Raw genomic sequence first — 11616 nt, 5'->3', positions numbered from 1 at the left:
AGCATGTATTACTCGGGGACTGTTTTTGGAATTGATGCACGTACAGCTTATACGCCATCAAGTCAGAATACACGACAGTTGGTTGCACATTTGAAAACAGAACTTTAATTCGGGAAGATTTTGTTCGCCCCCTGTAGCAGAGTCATCAGTCGTGTGAGAGTGATCGGTGACCACGGATTTTAAGTGACACCTTTAGGCCACGATTGACAATCTGCTCGAACCAAAGAAGAGTTCGATTCATTCAAAGAGACCTTTTCCGCCTCTGGACCCGCATATCTGTTTTTCAAGGCTGAGTGAAATATTTCATTTTGAAAATCATACATGTACCTCCCAAGTTCAGGGTGGGTGGGGGAATATTTAGCGCAGCCTTGCCCACTGTTGTATTATCATGTGCATGATGTGATTGTGTTTTTGAGTGGAAGATCTCAAATGAGGAGCCATGCCTTAGGAGGCTGCTTGCAGAAACCAGTGGTAGACACATTGGCATATAACGGTACACAAGCCAAGTCATAAGTATACAGGGTGATTCTTAAAGCTGACATGCATGCATAAAAGTCCTAACGGCCAAGTTAGAAAACACAAACACCCGACCACCAAACGACCGACTGCACTTGAAACATGATAGACACCCAGTGACTGGTCTCACTTGACTGTACAAACAATGAGTTCATTGACGAGACAGGTCACAGAGACGCTCTCGTGAAAAGAAAAAGAAGATTTGTCGAGCGGGTTCGAACTCGGAACCGTCGCCTCTTGATCATTACCGTCTTGCCCACTATGCCATGAAGCCGTTGTTGGAAATGAACATATTTTTCTCAGTTTTTCATAACACGTACATCTAGACAGAATGACGTCTTTTGTCCCATTTTCAGTTTCAAAGTAGCGCTTAGAATTTGTCCTTCTACATTTGTGGGCAAAGTGAATTCATAAGATATATAATCAAGAGATGAACATGACACCCTCTGATGATTATAAGAGCATGCAGCTATTTTTCGAGTTTTAAAGATGCAAAACAATTTCCCGCCTTGCTAGTATTAAAACCATGCGTGTATTGAGGAACTGTCTGATGAGGTGGCATTCGATTTCAAACGAACGATCGGGCGAGGTCGCAAATGGCCACTCATAGTAAGATATGTCTTCCTGAAAACATATACCTTCAAAAGTACGAGTATTGCGATCGAAAGAAACTGATGGATAAAATATTTTTGATTGTGTTGTGAGTTTGCAAATAGTCTCTGCCTCATCCACATATCTGGGAGCTTCCACTAGTATTACATGTACTTTTCTACGTTTCACCATAGAGGGTTTGTATAAAATATTGGTGTAGACTATGACACCAAGGATTTGTACAGACACTTTATGGTGAAATGGGTCACGTGGCGCTGGTTGCATGGCGGCTGGTGATGAAGGAAGGAAGGAAGGATGTCACGACATGGAATCATTGCTAAATATCTGATGAATCGGATGGGTTCAATCGCACAAGTAAAACACCATTTCCACATCTCTTGATCTGTACAAAGCTAAACATTCCAGTTTTATCAGAGGCACAGACAATGAACGAATCAAATCACGAGTGACTGGTCTCGATTCACCGATTACAGCTGTTTTGAAATGATCAGATATTTAGCAGTGTGTAGTGTAAGTATTAAACCAGCGTCTTGTGATCAGCAGAATCTAGTTCTGGGCTGTCATTTCGTGAATCTGACATTACAGAATTAGGTTCTGCTTCTTTTAAAGGAGGAGTAGCGAGGGATGATGCCGGACTGTCAATAAAGTAGTAACACCGTTCTTGTATAGGGGGCAGTTTTGCGATGTATCAGAAATGGTAAGGTCTATGTTCGCTTTTGCAATGTGTATCTGTAGCAGCCTCTATTGAGAAACTTAGATTCGTGTTGGCCCGGCATCAGCTCCAGCTACGTCGCCTTTAATTTCAGGTAGGCAAGGACTCCACCTTCCCAAGGAAAAGACTACAGGTGCTGGAACCAGCAGCAACCACACGAGGGAAGAGGCGAACCAGGATTACTTTCAACCTTGGTCATAGCCTCTATGTCACGTGAGGAACGAGTCTTATCAGGAATGAACCTGTGACTCACCTCTATATCATGTGAGGAATGAGTCTTATCAGGAATGAACCTGTAACTCGCCTCTATATCACGTGAGGAATGCTGAGTCTGATCAGGAATGAACCTGTGACTCGCCTCTATATCACGTGAGGAATGCCGAGTCTTATCAGAAATCTTGCAGCTTCAATATATTCCATGATGATCCCTAACGATGGTGACTCGCCTCTATATCAAGTGAGGAATGAGTCTTATCAGGAATGAACCTGTGACTCGCCTCTATATCACGTGAGGAATGAGTCTTATCAGGAATGAACCTGTGACTCGCCTCTATATCACGTGAGGAATGCCGAGTCAGCTTCAATATATTCCATGATGATCCCTAACGATGGTGACTCGCCTCTATATCACGTGAGGAATGCCGAGTCAGCTTCAATATATTCCATGATGATCCCTAACGATGGTGACTCGCCTCTATATCACGTGAGGAATGCCGAGTCAGCTTCAATATATTCCATGATGATCCCTAACGATGAGACACTTTGTTAATTGATGAACTGATGAAAGACTATGTCTGCAACACTTTATTTTATTCACTTTCAGTGAAGAATATCAAATATATAAACAACTTGATTTACAAACAGCAAAGAGTGGGTCATAGTTTTACTATTTTCATTTTGCTTACTATTTGGGCAAGATGAAAGACCTGTCATCGATGCTACACTACAACATTATCAACCCAGGTGTAACCACATCTTAACATCTCATTTGTAATGTGAGACCTGTCACATGGAAACCAGGGGCGTGTCGCTCTGAGCTTGGCAGGTTGAGACCGACTGTTTGTTCATTTCACTATTGTCTGCCTTATGAGCACATCAATTTCTTCCATTATCTCCTGGTGTCATTTAGGCTCATCTTCTGTGCGACAAGCGCCTCCTTTTGCTGTGAAGGGTCACATATATTATTCGCCCACAACAATTTTTTAAGATTTAAAATTTTGAAACTTTCAGATTGTAAAAATTAGCACTGAATACCGTATGAATTTCAACAAAGCTCTTGAATGGACAGATATACAAATACATTGTACTCAGAATATATTCATGGGAGCAGCATTAGGCATTCATGGGAGCAGCATTAGGCATTCATGGGAGCAGCATTAGGTATTCATGGGAGCAGCATTAGGCATTGTGTATCAGATCACTTCTACAGCATAACCCTTTAGTTGTTCAGACACAGTTACTTTGGATTGCTACTGTTACCTGGATTCATACAATTTATTGATAACAATGATTATTCAAAGTCACATATGAAAGGCTGCGTTTTTTATAAATTACCTAATCACTTCAAACGTAGATTCAATGTTTTAATCCATACTTGATGACATGTATATACAGCCGGAAGCACATACTGTTCAATGTTGAAACATTCAGCTACAATAGGGCCATGAGACTACTCGGCTTGGCAGCACTGAACACATTTGAACCATATCGGTCTATAGCTATTATTGTCAATTTACAAAGACAACTACAACTCACATGAGAACAAAGAATACAATAATCACAGCCTGAAGCTATCGTAGCACCGGGCGCACCGCCACCAGACATGCATTTGTTTCTGGTGTGTTGAAATATCTCTCAGATGTGTTAGCTACACATGGTCAATTGGCATGTGGCATATCAACCATATGTTACTTAGTCTAGTGGACTGTAAACCAATGATATCTCACTCAATTCATGCCGAGTATCGGTACTCTTAACATATCATGTGGCATATCGACCATATGTTACTTAGTCTAGTGGACTGTAAACCAATGATATCTCACTCAAGTCATGCCGAGTATCAGTACTCTTAACATATCATGTGGCATATCGACCATATGTTACTTAGTCTAGTGGACTGTGAACCAATAATATCTCACTCAAGTTACGCCGAGTATCAGTACTCTTAACATATCATGTGGCATATCAACCATATGTTACTTAGTCTAGTGGACTGTAAACCAATGATATCTCACTCAAGTCATGCCGAGTATCGGTACTCTTAACATATCATGTGGCAGGTAACATAAACTCTTTGAAGTCTTAAAATCCTTTCTAAGAGATCAGTGAGCAGGCTATGTTGCCACCAAAATGGCCTTGGTGGCTTGCTCCTCATGCCCCCTGAAACCACACGCTTGCTCCTCATACCCCCTGAAACCACATGCCTGTTAAGTTGACTGTATGCTCTTGCTCCTCATGCCCCCTGAAACCACATGCCTGTTAAGTTGACTGTATGCTCTTGCTCATCATGCCCCCTGAAACCACATGCCTGTTAAGTTGACTGTATGCTCTTGCTCCTCATGCCCCCTGAAACCACATGCCTGTTAAGTTGACTGTATGCTCTTGCTCCTCATGCCCCCTGAAACCACATGCCTGTTAAGTTGACTGTATGCTCTTGCTCCTCATGCCCCCTGAAACCACATGCCTGTTAAGTTGACTGTATGCTCTTGCTCATCATGCCCCCTGAAACCACATGCCTGTTAAGTTGAGTGTATGCTCTTGCTCATCATGCCCCCTGAAACCACATGCCTGTTAAGTTGACTGTATGCTCTTGCTCATCATGCCCCCTGAAACCACATGCCTGTTAAGTTGACTGTATGCTCTCTCTCTGAGGGAGGACAAAACCTGGAGCTAACTGCCTTACTACAAATTGTTCAATTCCTCCAACAACTGCTCCGTTTCTTGTTCAGAGATGTTTGGATCTTCTAACTTCTTCTCGATCTCATCTCTCTTCTTCTCAACTTCCTTCAACCCCTCTTCCTTAGACTTGTGTACTTGTTCCTCCTTTCCTAAAGCTAGCGAACGCTCCTCATCCAACTTCTTATCCCGACTCACACGAGACATCAGATGCCTCCTGAAGAGGTCCGTCATCTTACTAACAAAGTCTTCGCTATTTGGATCATAAGAACATCCTTGCATTAGACCCTGAACGTAAAAGTCCAAGTCTGGCAGATATGACTTGTAGTCAGCATCATCTCTCAAAGCAAACACCTCCCCAGTCCGACTATCTTGAAGAATTTTAAAGATTTCAAGGGGATGTGCTCCCAGGTTTTTCAATTTGGGGAAATGACTTGTAACTAGGAGTAATTTCACGGATGCTAATTGCAGTGCAGCTTCTAGCCTCGCCTGTGGAACACCATATGAATGAAAGTCATCAAGGATGTGAACTCTCACTACCTCAATGGTGCCATCCTCCAAGCGGAACTTTCTCATTTCCTTGGTCAACTTGTCACGAAGTGCCTTGGCCTTCTCTTGGTCCTCATAGTCGTGGTAGATGAGGAAGTCTGAGTTGGACTTTTGCAACTCAAGAGGGAGAGCAGCAGAAATTGAGACATGAAGGTTGTCATCTTTCCCTGTTGCAGCAGTATGGCTCGCTTCTGAAAATACACATGGCCAAAATAAGCACTTCTTCTGAGGACAAATTCCAGGCAAAATATGAGACGAATATTCAGTAAATGTTTATACAGCAAAAGGTCTCTGTTAAAAATTCTATATAGATTGTATAAAGAATCGTATTCAAAATGGTGATACGACCTCCTAGGCCCAAGCAACAGCTGGTTTCTCTGATGATGTGAAGTTTGGTTTGAGATGGTGAGGTTCGTTCCATTGATTCTCTGCAGGCCTTAGAAGGAAGGATCCACTAAAGGAGACGTGCATTTGTTTGGTGCTTTAAACAAGGAGCGACAGTACTTCTTTCACATTGCTTGCCAAGCAGTGATTTGATTGATGATGATCTGCAGCTTGAAATGTACTTACGGGCCATTTCAACACGAGGAGGTACAGCACAGACATTAGAATCACGACAGTCTCCATCACCAGCACTATCATGGTTTTCCTGGTTGGTTTCAACCACTGAAAATACAATTTACTATACAATTATAAACAACTGTTAAAAACTAATCATTTATATTGAGGCAATGATATCATAACTACCAGTATTAAAATGACGGAGGGAAACATTTGTGGCACAGAGCCAACATGAAAAGTCACCAATACGTGAGTTTCGGAATGAAACACTATAACAGGCCATATTGTCCGCGTGTTCATCAGGCCATATTGTCCGCGTGTTCATCAGGCCATATTGTCCGCGTGTTCATCAGGCCATATTGTCCGCGTGTTCATCAGGCCATATTGTCCGCGTGTTCATCAGGCCATATTGTCCGCGTGTTCATCAGGCCATATTGTCCGCGTGTTCATCAGGCCATATTGTCCGCGTGTTCATCAGGCCATATCTCGGCTGACTCATCAGTGCCAGACTTATGAACAGGAAATGAGAAGGTTCATTTTCAATGCCCAAGAAAATGTAAAATGTCGGCCGAATCAGTGGTTGTGTGAAATCCCACTCAGCACTGTTCACTCTTATTAAAGAAACATGTTATCATCAAATCCAACCAGATCCTGTCACCTAAATGTGCAGATCAGTCACCTGCAGACCACTTATTCGACTCACTGCCTACTGACTATAGTCCATCTTTAAGGTGAAGTAACACGATTTAGGACTGGCAGTGGCCATTACTTATGCCACAGATGGCGTGTAGACTTAAAAACCCACTTCCACTCAATCCCTATCAGAATCCTTCCACCGAATCCCTGTCAGAATCGAAATTTTAAAATAACAATGTGTCGGGCATCATGACATCCATTGAACATTCACTCTGAAAGAACAGTCCTAACCCAACAGTCATGAACAAACGATACCTACTGGCACTCAAAGATAATACTTTTTTAAGCTCCTTCCAGCGGGAACGATTCTCTGAAAAAGAGAAATGAACTTTGAGCATATTAAATTGAACCAAAAACTTATAAATAAAAAATTACATACTTAAATGCCTACGCGGTTTGTTAAAACTTTTGAATTTGTAATTGAATTTAAAAATGTCCAATTGCAGAAAAACGTACTAAATAGAAATGTCAACATTGCCGTTATGTAGACTGACAAATACTATGAATACCAAGTTTAAACAAATTTGTATTCACAATAACTGCACTACGGCATTGTGTATGAGTGGATTTCTATTTAACTGGACCACAAGTAATTACCAATGGCGTACCCCTTTAAATAGGAGGTAATTTCCTCAGGATGCCAAATTTTTTTCCAACCAGCCTTAAACTTGCATATGACAGGAGACCCACTTGAGCCCCTGGGCCCCAAAGGTTTGTTCCAAGATCTGAGGAATCATCAATACCTGAGATAAACTCAGTCAAATCCTTCTGCATGACTTGTTGTTGGCTCTGAAGCTCAATAGTCAGCTCCTGGTTCTCAGCGAGCTGGATAAAGTAAGTCTGACTGATCCATTTGGTCAAATCCTCTTCCATATCTTGAAGTCGTTTCTGATTCTCCTTTGCGGAGAAAAACTTCTTCACTTTATTGTTTCCGTTCTCTTCAACATCGTTGAAAAGAGCTTCTGCCGTTTTCAACATTTTCTCTAACCCTTTTATGCGATTCTTCATCATGTTTGTTTTGTAGAGGGATGACTCGTCAATAAACTCAATAGTTTCTGTCAAATATGACAACGTATCAACAAACTTGACCAAGTCATCGGTTATCTCATCAAGGGCTGTGATCCGCCTCCAGATTATCTCAAGCAGCTTGACGGCTGGTCCGATCCAGGTCACTGCAGTGCCAACATGGCCCAGCATCTCCACAGAGGTTTTCCCAATCATCTTCAGGGTGTTTCCCGTACCAGATGCCACCCTGCTGATGGAGGGCTCGTTGTCAACGATTAAGTTCAGCATAGACTTAAACCACTGACGAACCTAAAAACATAATGGAGGCTAATTTCAGTATATAGATAAAGATCCATAGTGCTGCCATAACACATAACTAACCAGATTCCCAGCTATTTAAACGCAAATTAATGAGTCTTACTTCTGGGTATGCATGGCTGACCTCGACCACAAAAATTTTCATTGCGAAATTTGCGAAATAATTTCAGGACCATATACAAATATACAATATCAATATACCAATATACAAAATCAACTTGCAATGTGTTCCTAGGAGGACCAAAGGAAACACCAAAGACAGTCTTACTTGTTCCTAGCCTAGTTTTTAGATGGAACAGGAGAAGCCGGCTGGTTTTGGAGGTACGGTGCCTAAAGGGTTAAGTGTTTCAGCAGGCAGCATTAAATTGATACTAGGACCATGAAGACACTTTGGCTTGGGACAAGGGCTCAACTTGATTAGATATTTCATCTTTGGCAGTAACAGGAATGGAGATGAATCTTATACCCAAGAATCATTTACGGTAATGAATTCAAAGCCCCCCCCCCCCCGCTGTTATCTCACCATGTCTTGCAGCATCAGTTCAACCAATGTTGTCTTTTAACCTACCAGAACACAGTATTTTCATTTATACATATAACAACTTACGTTATTTGGATTAAGTTGCAGGATTTCTTCACGCACTTGCATCTTGATGTCCTCTCTAGCAGGGGCCTGATTTGACTCATTCAGTTTTGAACGATATTGAACCTCTAAGTCTGCGAGCATGTTCACTGCCTTTTGGAATTGATGGAACGTCAGGCAGCCAGTACTGAAAGTATAAATATATCTATACCACCCTGACTGTCTACTCTAGAGGATTCATTAGACAACTCTTTTTACCACAAAATATACACAACGTTAAAGATGTCAGTGGTGTGTGTGGCGTGTTAACACTAACGCCTACAGAGCAGGGGTAACTACCTGGAAGCCAGGCTTCATGTGGACCTACACGGTTCCTTGGTAAAAGTGTTTGCTTTGTTGCCAACCTCTCCCCCTCTTGATCTTTCCCAGGCAAGGCAGTTCATGGCAGAACTCAGTCTCTGACAAAATGTTTTCATCAGGCGAACATGACAAGGTTAATTACTGATGTTTTGACATCTAGCTTGCGTTGTGTTCTCGAGACTCACCCATCAGTAGATTGTTTATCAAATACAGCCAACCTATCATCTCTCTTGATGTTACCAAGACATGGGATATCGCATGATATGTGTTTAAACGACCGGAATTCCATGAAATCGGTATATTTCTGTAAATAATTGGATACAAAATTTACATGAAAACTCTTTCTGTCTCTTATACAACAAAAGAAGAGAATTCTTCACACTTTGGTTGTTCCTGTCTCACAGATATCATTTTGATACCAACTGCAATGACGCATGTCCTATTATGTTATAAAAGCAAGCACATTGTGAACTGTCCCATCTACCTTTTGAACTCTATTGAACTTCTTGTTGTAGGTTTCAAACTGTTTGTGAACCTTCTCCTTGTCATCCTCCGACTCTCCTCGCACCTCACGCTCTGATGTGATAGGCATCTTTACTCACTGAATAAAAGATAAAAGATTATAATGGCAGTGCATGCCTGAATTAAATGAAACGAGTGTTGTGCCCGGGTGCCAAGTCGCTGAAGACTCTGCATCACTAATGAAACGAGTGTTGTGCCCGGGTGCCAAGTCGCTGAAGACTCTGCATCACTAATGAAACGAGTGTTGTGCCCGGGTGCCAAGTCGCTGAAGACTCTGCATCACTAATGAAACGAGTGTTGTGCCCGGGTGCCAAGTCGCTGAAGACTCTGCATCACTAATGAAACGAGTGTTGTGCCCGGGTGCCAAGTCGCTGAAGACTCTGCATCACTAATGAAACAAGTGTTGTGCCCGGGTGCCAAGTCGCTGAAGACTCTGCATCACTAATGAAACGAGTGTTGTGCCCGGGTGCCAAGTCGCTGAAGACTCTGCATCACTAATGAAACAAGTGTTGTGCCCGGGTGCCAAGTCGCTGAAGACTCTGCATCACTAATGAAACGAGTGTTGTGCCCGGGTGCCAAGTCGCTGAAGACTCTGCATCACTAATAGACTAATAACTTTTAGAAAGCAATGCATGGTGTCACTGCCCAACAGGGCAGCTAACTTTGAAAGTATCTGTGCAATCAGTAGTTACAAGTATTGATCTATACTTGCTATAGTAGTTCCTTAGTTTCTGCAGACCATTCTAATGCCTGAACTTTGAGCCTGATATGATATGTTCACCAGCGTGGATTGATGGATCCATTTAACCAGTTAGTAAGCCCTTAAATGTTGGGGACGGATGAATCAGAGACAAAAACAACCCCTAAGTCGTTGAACTGAAGTCAATGATTTCAGACTGAAATTATCATGGCTACGACTCAAAACTGTCAAACTCAAACCTTCTATCTATGGATTTATGATGTGGGTGAGGTCTTCCTGCCCTGCAAATATTAGGTTCGAGCGAGTTGTTAGGAAAAAGTTCCTGTCTTAAATAATGCCATTATATAGATTTACAGTGTGGTAATGTAACCTACAATTCAGACCAGACCAGACCAGGCCAACAATGGCCCAATATTGAATATTATAAACATTAACAATGAAAGTATTGGCTACACAAGACCCAAAACTGACCAATTGAGACCCAATTTTAAATTTTTCGACGATAAATGTTTTCGCTACTTCTTTAACTTTAAACAGACCTCGATAACGAACCTTTCCTTGCTCCAGATTACCCACAAAAAGCACTGATTTACAGAGAATTAAAAAAGTGGGCTCCAAAAAGTGCTTCCGGATAAAGTTGGGATTCCCAGGGTGTATTTTTAACATCCAATCAGAACGCGGTAACGAATAACTTGATTTGATTTTGTAACGATAGGTGGAGAAGCTGTAGCTCACGAGCTTGTTAGACCCTTCACTCGTTAGACCCTTCACTCGTTATAGAATATTCACCATCAGTGGCAGGATGTAGGGGTCACTGCGCACGGTCGGGTATGCTATGATCGGACGTCTGTACGGATGGGGGATAATCTCATACAGCATACTTGATTACATAGTAAATAGGATTATGTTTTTAAAAATACTTTTTCTTTATTTCCTACCACCATCTGTCATACATGTATATTTTTAATAAATCTTATTTATCTTTGTCTTGAACCCTATCTAACAGATGCTGGAGCATCCATAAGACTTCACCTTGACAATTTCTTTTTATTTCTTTGCGCCAACCATCTAATAGATCCTCTATCATCCATACATCTTAGTCATGTATATTTTTAATAAATCTTATTTATCTTTGGATTGAACCCTATCTAATAGATGCTGGAGCACCCATAGGCATAAGGCTTCACCTTGACAATGTCTCTTAATTTCTCCAACCATCAAATAGATCCTCTATCAACATAAAAGCCTTGACGGTTCAGCGCTAAGAGTGTTTGACTGTGGATCGGCTGGTCACGGGTTCGACTCCCGGTGAATCTGCTGCAGTTTTCTCTTTTTTTCTTCTTCCTTATCTTGTTATCTAATCATCCATGTATTGTACAGATGTCAAAATGTTCATTAGGCCTATTATCATTTTCATACCCCGCACCCAAACTTTTCAAACTGCAGCACAAACTGATTCCGGGTGCTTCATCATTTGCGGCGAGAACCGGAGACCCACTAACCAACCTATTGAGTATAACCCTAACCCAGCATAGTCCAGTTTTAATTAGCAAAGTCTGTATTTTAGATCTACCCGGTGTAACAGTA

The 11616-nt window shown here is 41.7% G+C and overlaps 1 protein-coding gene across 2 annotated transcripts; it reads right to left on the bottom strand.

The window, feature by feature from the left end:
* Nucleotides 1-2633: 2633 nt before the first annotated feature.
* Nucleotides 2634-10658, bottom strand: LOC135502374 (cytadherence high molecular weight protein 2-like). 2 transcript variants are annotated; one of them, XM_064795161.1, is made up of 8 exons: nucleotides 10582-10658; nucleotides 9292-9408; nucleotides 8993-9111; nucleotides 8472-8634; nucleotides 7285-7855; nucleotides 6801-6851; nucleotides 5855-5950; nucleotides 2634-5475 (listed from the first exon to the last, which is right to left on the bottom strand). In XM_064795161.1, the coding sequence occupies exons 2-8, from the start codon at nucleotides 9397-9399 to the stop codon at nucleotides 4742-4744; spliced, it is 1842 nt and encodes a 613-aa protein (XP_064651231.1). In that variant the 5' UTR covers nucleotides 9400-9408; nucleotides 10582-10658; the 3' UTR covers nucleotides 2634-4741. The 2 variants fall into 2 exon arrangements, with proteins under 2 accessions (XP_064651231.1, XP_064651232.1); XM_064795162.1 differs by having other exon boundaries at nucleotides 10569-10651.
* Between the last annotated feature and the right edge of the window lie 958 nt (nucleotides 10659-11616).

The sequence above is a fragment of the Lineus longissimus genome, chromosome 18, assembly GCF_910592395.1.
Source record: "Lineus longissimus chromosome 18, tnLinLong1.2, whole genome shotgun sequence".
NCBI lineage: Eukaryota > Metazoa > Nemertea > Pilidiophora > Heteronemertea > Lineidae > Lineus > Lineus longissimus.
This window is presented reverse-complemented; position numbering and strand designations above follow the sequence as displayed.

Bases quoted from the DNA above. Each gene is read 5' to 3' on its own strand.
- LOC135502374 (XM_064795161.1), bottom strand. From the start codon at position 9,399: ATGCCTATCACATCAGAGCGTGAGGTGCGAGGAGAGTCGGAGGATGAC. The intron at 7,856-8,471 runs GTAAGTTGTTAT...TTATGTTTTTAG, and splicing joins TGCAACTTAATCCAAATAAC to GTTCGTCAGTGGTTTAAGTC. The intron at 5,476-5,854 runs GTAAGTACATTT...GTGTATTTTCAG, and splicing joins TCCTCGTGTTGAAATGGCCC to AAGCGAGCCATACTGCTGCA.